Here is a 9,465-nt window from a genome sequence, read left to right as displayed (position 1 = left end):
AAGAATAAGGATAAAGATAAAGAATAAAGATGAAGATAAAGAATAAAGATGAAGATAAAGAATAAAGATAAAGAATAAGGATAAAGATAAAGAATAAAGATGAAGATAAAGAATAAAGATAAAGAATAAAAATGAAGATAAAGAATAAAAATAAAGAATAAAAATGAAGATAAAGAATAAAGATAAAGAATAAAGATAAAGAATAAAGAATATAGATAAATAATAAAGATAAAGAATAAGAATAAAAATAAAGAATAAAGATAAAGAATAAGAATACAGATAAAGAATAAAGAGTAAATAATAAAGATAACGAATAAAGAGTAATGAATAAAGATAAAGAATAAAGAATAAAGATAAAGAATAAAGAAGGGAACCTCGCTCACACACAAACATCTAAATTAATCATCTTTAGATCTCAAGTGTTTTATCTTGATGCTAAACACAAAACAATCAGATGAAGAGTTCCTCAAGTGAATGTTGTCATATCTGGTTGATGCACATTCATACCTGATGACTGAACTCTGAGAATGAGGAAACAACAACAATAGAACAGAGGCTCTATTATGTGTAAATATGCTAATTCATGTCCACGAGACTGTCACGAATTCCCCACCTTCCTAGCTAAATTTATCCTGCTTACACGTTTAATTAACTCTCCTGTCATTCCAGATCCTGTCATCCTCACCTGATTGTCCCTTCACCTGGTCTTCACGCCCTTCTCACCTGCAGCCCCTCCCCTCGTTAGTCCCTCATACCCTTCACCTGGTCCTCACACCCTTCTCACCTGCAGCCCCTCCCCTCGTTAGTCCCTCACAATTTAGCTCCCTCACTTCCGCTTGTCCTCTGCCAGATTGTCTTGTGTGTCGTTGCCAAACTCTCCAGCGAATTCCTAGTACTAATCTTCCTGTTCCGACCCTGTTTGCCTGTTAACCCGACTTGAGATGTTTACCTGCCCCTTTTGGATTTGTTGCCCTGTTTGACGGACCACCCGGTTTTGACCCTCCTGAAAGATTAAGTAAACAGCCTCCTCCTGCATTCCTGCGTTTGTTGTGCTTTTGGGTTCCAGTACCTGTAACCATTACAGAGACACTTTTCTGACTTCCTGTTGATCATCGTGACTTCTTCATTATGACGTCTTATACTTCACTTTATATATATATATATATATATGTATATGTATATATATATGGACAGGAAGTCTCTATTGTTCACATCATGATGAGTCTTCTCCTCCCTTGAAGTCTTTGGCCGCCCTGAGCTCCTGACTCTCAGGGTGACCTTTGACCTCGGGTGATTTGCTTGAGGCTGCTTTGCGTCTCTTTGCATGAAGTTTAACTTTAGAACGTTCCGCGTGAAGAAACACGCCATGCGGCGGACATGGGCGAGCGAGAGGGCCGTCGCTCCCCCCTCTCTCTCCCCCCCCCCCCTCTCTCTACTCAAACAGGGTGTATTTTAGGCGTGTGTGTTTATTGTCCTCGTTCCACACAGAACAAAGACAATAAACATCATGGTTTGTGTTGCGGTCATGAAACATGTTCTGAATGGGAAGTCCTTCACTCTCCATTGAATTATTATTATTAATAATAATAATAATAATATTAGTATCTTTATTATTATCTTTGTTTAAACGTCTCGTGACGTCTCAACATCTTTTCAACGACGTCGCGATATCAGAGATGCTGTTCCTCGACGGAGACGTTCAGGAGTTACATTAAAGCCCTTATTGTTACATTAGAGCCCTTATTGTAACATTAAAGCCCTTATTGTTACATTAGAGCCCTTATTGTAACATTAGAGTCCTTATTGTTACATTAGAGCCCTTATTTTTACATTAAATAAAAACTTTTAAAAATAAATATACACTTTTATTAATCCCCAAGGGGAAATTAGTTCTCTGCATTTAACCCATCCTTAGTTATTAAGGAGCAGTGGGCTGCAGTGATGCGCCCGGGAAGCAACTGGGGGTTCAGTGCCTTGCTCAAGGACACTTCGACTTGCAACTAATGGGGAGAGCGGGGATCGAACCCACAACCTTGCGGTTGCAGGACGGCCCTCTTACCCCACTGAGCTACAGCCGCCCCAAAAGTCCTTATTGTTACATTAGAGTCCTTATTGTAACATTAGAGTCCTTATTGTTACATTAGAGCCCTTATTGTAACATTAGAGTTCTTATTGTTCCATTAGAGTCCTTATTGTTACATTAGAGCCCTTATTGTAACATTATAGTCCTTATTGTTACATTAGAGCCCTTATTGTAACATTAGAGTCCTTAATGTTACATTAGAGTCCTTATTGTTACATTAGAGCCCTTATTGTTACATTAGAGTCCTTATTGTTACATTAGAGTCCTTACTGTTACATTAGAGTCCTTATTGTTACATTAGAGCCCTTATTGTTACATTAGTCCTTATTGTTACATTAGAGCCCTTAATGTTACATTAGAGTCCTTATTGATACATTAGAGTCCTTATTGTTACATTATAGCCCTTATTGTTACATCAGAGTCCTTATTGTAACATTAGTGCCCTTATTGTTACATCAGAGCCCTTATTGTTACATTAGAGTCCTTATTGTTACATTAGAGTCCTTATTGTTACATTAGAGCCCTTATTGTAACATTAGAGCCCTTATTGTTACATTAGAGCCCTTGTTGTTACATTAGAGTCCTTATTGTTACATTACAGTCCTTATTGTAACATTAGAGCCCTTATTGTTACATTAGAGTCCTTATTGTTACATTAGAGCCCTTATTGTAACATTAGAGCCCTTATTGTTACATTAGAGTCCTTATTGATACGTCAGAGTCCTTATTGTTACATTAGAGTCCTTATTGTAACATTAGAGTCCTTATTGTTACATTAGAGCCCTTATTGTAACATTAGAGTTCTTATTGTTCCATTAGAGTCCTTATTGTTACATTAGAGCCCTTATTGTTACAATAGAGTCCTTATTGTTACATTAGAGCCCTTATTGTTACATTAGAGTCCTTATTGTTACATTAGAGCCCTTATTGTAACATTAGAGTCCTTATTGTTACATTAGAGTCCTTATTGTTACATTAGAGCCCTTATTGTTACAATAGAGTCCTTATTGTTACATTAGAGCCCTTATTGTTACATTAGAGCCCTTATTGTTACATTAGAGTCCTAATTGTTACATTAGAGCCCTTATTGTTACATTAGTCCTTATTGTTACATTAGAGCCCTTATTGTTACATTAGTCCTTATTGTTACATTAGAGCCCTTAATGTTACATTAGAGTCCTTATTGTTACATTAGAGTCCTTATTGATACATTAGAGTCCTTATTGTTACATTAGAGTCCTTACTGTTACATTAGAGTCCTTATTGTTACATTAGAGCCCTTATTGTTACATTAGTCCTTATTGTTACATTAGAGCCCTTAATGTTACATTAGAGTCCTTATTGTTACATTAGAGTCCTTATTGATACATTAGAGTCCTTATTGTTACATTAGAGCCCTTATTGTTACATCAGAGTCCTTATTGTAACATTAGTGCCCTTATTGTTACATCAGAGCCCTTATTGTTACATTAGAGTCCTTATTGTTACATTAGAGTCCTTATTGTAACATTAGAGCCCTTATTGTTACATTAGAGTCCTTATTGTTACATTAGAGTCCTTATTGTTACATTTAAATTAATTTAATTTAAATTTAATTTCAACTTTTATTTCAATTTTATTTTACTTTCATTCCATTTTTATTTCACTTTTATCTCAATTCATTTGTATTTTTATTCCACTTTTATTTCAATTTATTTTTATTTTTATTCCACTTATATGCGTGTCTGTCAGTCTTTGTGTGTGTTTGTCTGTCTTTGTGTGTGTGTGTCTGTTTTTGGCGTTTTCGGTATTATTAATTCTGCTCTCACGCCAGCATTTGAGCTCATGACTGTGGTTATTATGAACAGTAAAACATATCAAAATAAAAATATTCATAATCCGTGTTTCTAATAATTTATAAAGCTGGAGGTTGAGGCCAGAGAGTATATACTTTGTCTTGTATTGAAAATATTTTAGGTTGTTTAATTATGTGACGTAAAGTGTCTTTGAGTACTTTGAAAAGCTTTTTCTACATGGGATGCATTACTATTATCATTATTATTATTTCATTTCAAGAGATTTCAAACTGGACTTCATCATTTGAATTCATGAAAAGATCACAGGGGACATTTGAAGTAGAGATAATAAAAATATAGATAATAAAGTATAGATAATAAAGCACGATGAACAATCAATAATCCATAATCTGAACTCCAATGAACCCATCAGATGTTATTAATATGCACTATTGGGCTCCTCTCCTTCCTGCATCGCACACCTTGCAGGTGGAGAATGAGAAGGCCACGCCCCCTTTAAAATGAGCCCCCCCCCCACACACACAAAAACACACGCACACACACCTCTAAGCAATCAGCTGACGTCAGCTGACTTAAGTCGTTCCCTCGGGGCTCAGAGGCTACAGACGAGTGTCCTGCTGCTCCAACTCGTCACAGGTGAGCTGGGTCTGTCATTTATTCTATTAATATTATTTAGTAAGTTTACTTTAAGGTATTTGTTATACGCACACATATATATATATATGTGTGTATGTATTTATACGTGTAGATGTATGTGTAGATATATATATATATATATGTGTGTGTATGCATTTATACGTGTGTATATATATACACATGTATATGTGTGTGTATATATATGTGTGTGTGTATATATATATGTATTTATATATATATATATGTATGCATTTATACGTGTATATATATATATGTATATTAGTGCTGTGAAAAATAACGCGTTAACTCAGTTAATTAAATTACAGGATTAATTAGTTGTGTTTTTTTAACGCATTTAACGCATGCGCAGAATGAGCTTCAATCCGTCTGTTGTTGGTCGTCTCTAACCAGCAGCATGTCATTCTGTCTCTACGTGTCGCGTTAACACGACTCCGATCTCCGTCTCGCGCGCCCCCCCCCCCCCCAACAACTCTTCTCTCGGCTCGCGCGGCAGAGCTCCGATGCTGGCGCGCGCACTGGTGAGCAATGCAGGGCTCTCAAGTGTCACACATTGAGCGTGAGACTCACGCATTTCGGTCTTAACTCACGCACTCCCGCCACACATCGTATTCCCGCCCCCCCCCCCTCGCAACAACTCTTCTCGGAGCTCTTGCCTGTCTTGAGAGCCCTGTAAATGTATATATGTGATTAATCATGATTAATCCACAGAAACCTGTGATTAACCTGATTAAAAATGGTAATCGTTTCACAGCCCTAACGTATATACGTGTGTGTGTGTATATTTATATATATGTGTATATTTTATATATATATATCTCAGAGCGATGACTTGAAAGACTGAGATCTATATTTTTCGCTGTGGGTTTAAAGTCTTTTGAGAGTTTCCATTTTTTTTCCTGAAAATCAAAACAAATGTTTTGAAGAATAAGAATAAACTTCATTTTATATTTTTTTAAACATTGTCTCAAGAAGGAGAGTATAGTTTTTTATTTGTGTACTCTTTATTTGTAGCTATGTGTAAATATAGCTGATGGTGGTGTCTTCAAAGTAGAATTACAATAGTTAAATATATCAAGGTATTATGAATATGAATATTTTTGAGATGTTAAAGACGTAAACTGGGTATTAATCTTGTTGACTGTCCTCAGAATGGAAGGCGTCTTCTTCCTGCTGGCGCTGGTCGTCTGCGTCCACGGGACGTCTCATTTGTCCTTTTCCAATGACACATCAGAGGTTTGGATTCACTTTAATCCTCAACGTTCCTCCACCTTTTGAACTGTTCACTATTTATTTATTTAATGAGGATTTTATATTTATTTGCATATACAACGCGGCCTTTCAGAGTCAAATAGTGAAGGAAATGGCCAGTATTCTGTATTATATTCCCTAAAAAATATATTTAAAACAATTTAAATAAACATATTATATAAATATAGTCCCTAAAAAATATATTTTAAAAAATGTAAGTAAATATATTATATGAATATGAAGTCCCTAAAAAATATATTTTAAAAAATGTAAATAATTATATAATATAAATATATAGTCGCTAAAAAATATATTTAAAACATTTTAAATAAATGTATTGTATAAATATATAGTCCCTTAAAAAATATATTTAAAAAAATGTAAATAAATATATTTTAAAAAAAGAAGCTGGCTCCTACATTTCCCATCATGCAACTCGGACATGATCCAACCGGCTGAGTCGTGCTCATCACTTATATAAACGGTGGTTACCATGACGACAGATGATGATTCCTGTGTGTCTCCCAGGTGATAGTCACTCGCTCCGGCTGCGGAGTCAAGAAGTCGTGCGTGTCGAGCCCAAGCGGCTGCGACCCCGCCGAGCAGAGCGAGTGCCTGTTCGCCTCCACCGCGGCGCGCGACCTGGCGCCGCCCGCCGCCGGGGTCAAGCTGGCGGTCGAGCTCCGGGGAGACTCCGCCGGGTACATCGCGCTGGGCCTCGCTGCCGACGCCACGGAGGTAATGTGTACACACGCACACGCACACACACACACACACACACACACAGAGAGACAGACACAAGTGGAATAAAAGTCAAACAAAAATTGAATAAAAGTGAAATAAATTAAAAACACACACACGCTTGTCTTTTCATTTTTTTTAATGACCAGTGTTGTGATTTTAGAGTTTCTTGTTTTCTGATGGATGTCAGACATATATATATATTTATATATATATTATCCTGGCATACGCTTTAAAATTGTTATGTATTAGTTAATCTGTGACTTTTATGATCAATATGACGTCATACAATATGTATTTAGTTGATCAGGACCTCATGAATATTAAACATGGCTCGTAATGGAGGCTGTAAAATGCTCCATGTCCTCCTGGCCGAGTCCTTTATAATGTTGTATTAAAAACATGGACTTTGCCCAACAGGTCTGCTGTGTGTTGATTATTATGGGATGTAGCAAGTAACCGTAATGCTCGTCATTCTGACTTTAACGCCTCAGACATTAAAAATACTCTTTACATAATCTGGATATGTAAATGAGTTGAGGCGCAATGACTTCACAAAACTATGTGACGTCATCCACGCAACAGGGAAGCGGGCGCAAAAAAATGCACAAATGTTGATGCCCCAAAACCATCTGCTGCGTCACCTGATTGACTTGTGTGTGTGTGTGTGTGTGTGTGTGTGTGTGTGTGTGTGTGTGTGTGTGTGTGTGTGTGTGTGTGTGTGTGTGTGTGTGTGTGTGTGTGTGTGTGTGTGTGTGTGTGTGTGTGTGTGTGTGTGTGTGTGTGTGTGTGTGTGTGTGTGTGTGTGTGTGTGTGTGTGCGCTCGCTCAGGGAAACGTTGCGCTGTTCGTCTGCGCCTCAAACAACGGGACGTTCTTCTTCAGGACGCTGCAGGGCAACAACACCCCCAACGCGCCGCTCACGCCCACGGAGACGGTGAGGACATACACACACGCAGACACACACACAAGGAGCTTAATGTTGCGCATGTGCAAGAGTTTTTAAACTGCTTTTTTAAGACAAATATTCAGAAAATGATAAACTGTGTTGTCAGAGCAGCACGATGCAAGACAGAGATGGATGAAGATATTTGGACCACAGGAGGATCGTTCAGGGATGAGAACTCTTGCAAAAACATATTTTATAATAATAAATGTGTGTGTGCATATAAAATTATAAACTTATATTTAATAATAAATATACAAATTAAAAAAAATATATATATTACAAAAATAATAAATGTATATATTTTAATCAAATAATATATATATATATATATATACATATTCCGTAAAGGAGCTTTTTATTCCTATTGGTTTAAACAAAAGTAAAAAGGCAAAGGATGATTTGATAAGAACCGTCATTAAAACACAAATGTACATTATGGTGAAAGACTTCCCGTCACTCTCTCCATTGAGCTCCATGACGCCGTGACGGACGGGTCCACTTCCATGTGTCTTTCTCGGATATGTTGTTAAACAACAATATGTTCTGTTTGTAACTGTTGGTTAAAACAATCTAACTTCCTTCGGCCATTTTTTATTTTTTTATTCGACCTTTAACTTTCTTTCTGTCTTTTTTTTTCTTCTTTTTTTGTAGAGGGTGAAAGGAATCCGCGGCACTGTGAGTGGAAATGTGATCAAGTGCCAGTTCACCGTGGAGTCCCTGAACGCAGCGTCCCTGAACGCAGCCCAAAGCCGGAGCAGCCGGGCCACCACCTTCTTCGTCCGCCTCGGGAATGGCACCGTTACCGGAGGCGAGTCCCGCGCAGCGCGGTCAGACCCCCCCCCCCCCACGGCTCTCACGTGACTGTGTGTCCACTTCCTGTCGTGGTCCAGATGCTGTCGGTGTCTTCAGCACCGTCCTGGACCTCGGCGCTCTGGACCTGGCCGCCGCCCCCTCAGAGACCACCACCGTGACGACCACCACCGTGACGCCCGGCGGCGCGACCACCACCGTGACCACCAACTCTACCGGCAACAACTCCCCCACGACCGACGGCGGTGGAGCCGTCCGGCCTCACGGTAAAGAATGTGATTTGATTTTGAGTAAATGTCTTCGTCTTCCAAGCGTTTGACCTCGGGGTCGTTTAGTTCGGAGCTTTTGATGATCTTCATCCACAAATGAAAGTTTTAATATGTGATCCAAATCTCCAATAACATGGGAGTTGTGTTTATTGCGTCTGAATGCATTTCATTGAACCCTTTGTGTCCCTCCAGCTGCGCTGCTGCTGCTGAGCGTGCTCACGCTGTCGGTGCTGATGAGAGGATGAACGATATGAAGAAGTGTCACGCTATGTAGAAATGTTCTGACTGCACTTCATGTTTTAACTCTTTTCACTTGGTTTATCCTTCAAGCTGAAACACATATTTATTTAGTGACTATAATTACTACTTTCAGAGGACTTTATTTAGCATATTGCAGTTTTTACATTGTCAACATTTCCTCCTGAACTCCTTCTGGTTTGATGAAGTTGAGCCGTTTCCATGGCAACCAACATCCTGATAGGGGAAACCCCAAATGTGTGATAGTGTTTGAGTCTGAAATGTAATGACTGTAAAATATCTGTTCATGAGACTATATATATATATATATAAATATACATATAAATATATAATAAAGTTGAAACTGTAGTTTGTTTGCTTGCATGTTTTTTTTTTTACATTAAATTTGCACTTTACTCCCAAAGTAAATGTTATTAAAAGCTGCACAACTGTTCAAAGGTTTGGGGTCACCCAGACAATTTGGTGTTTTCCATTAATTTAATTTATCAAATGAATATAAAATCAAGTCAAGACATCAACGAGGTTATGAATAATGATTTAGTATGGTAAATATTCATGTAGTTCTTCTTGTGGCTCAAAGGAAGGCCAGTTTTATAGCTTCTCTCAGCAGCATAACTGTTTTCAGCTGCGCTCACTTTAAAAGGGTTTAAAGGGT

The 9,465-nt window shown here is 38.0% G+C and overlaps 1 protein-coding gene across 1 annotated transcript; it reads left to right on the top strand.

Moving 5' to 3' along the window:
* The first annotated feature begins 4,500 nt into the window (after positions 1-4,500).
* LOC130190984 (putative ferric-chelate reductase 1) lies at positions 4,501-9,158 on the top strand. Its single transcript, XM_056410661.1, has 7 exons — positions 4,501-4,515; positions 5,685-5,769; positions 6,313-6,522; positions 7,357-7,461; positions 8,125-8,281; positions 8,364-8,549; positions 8,745-9,158. Exons 2-7 carry the CDS (start codon positions 5,686-5,688, stop codon positions 8,795-8,797), a joined length of 795 nt encoding a protein of 264 aa, XP_056266636.1. The 5' UTR covers positions 4,501-4,515; position 5,685; the 3' UTR covers positions 8,798-9,158.
* Positions 9,159-9,465: the final 307 nt, after the last annotated feature.

This window comes from Pseudoliparis swirei, unplaced genomic scaffold, assembly GCF_029220125.1.
Source record: "Pseudoliparis swirei isolate HS2019 ecotype Mariana Trench unplaced genomic scaffold, NWPU_hadal_v1 hadal_25, whole genome shotgun sequence".
NCBI classification, from domain to species: Eukaryota; Metazoa; Chordata; class Actinopteri; order Perciformes; family Liparidae; genus Pseudoliparis; species Pseudoliparis swirei.
This window is presented reverse-complemented; position numbering and strand designations above follow the sequence as displayed.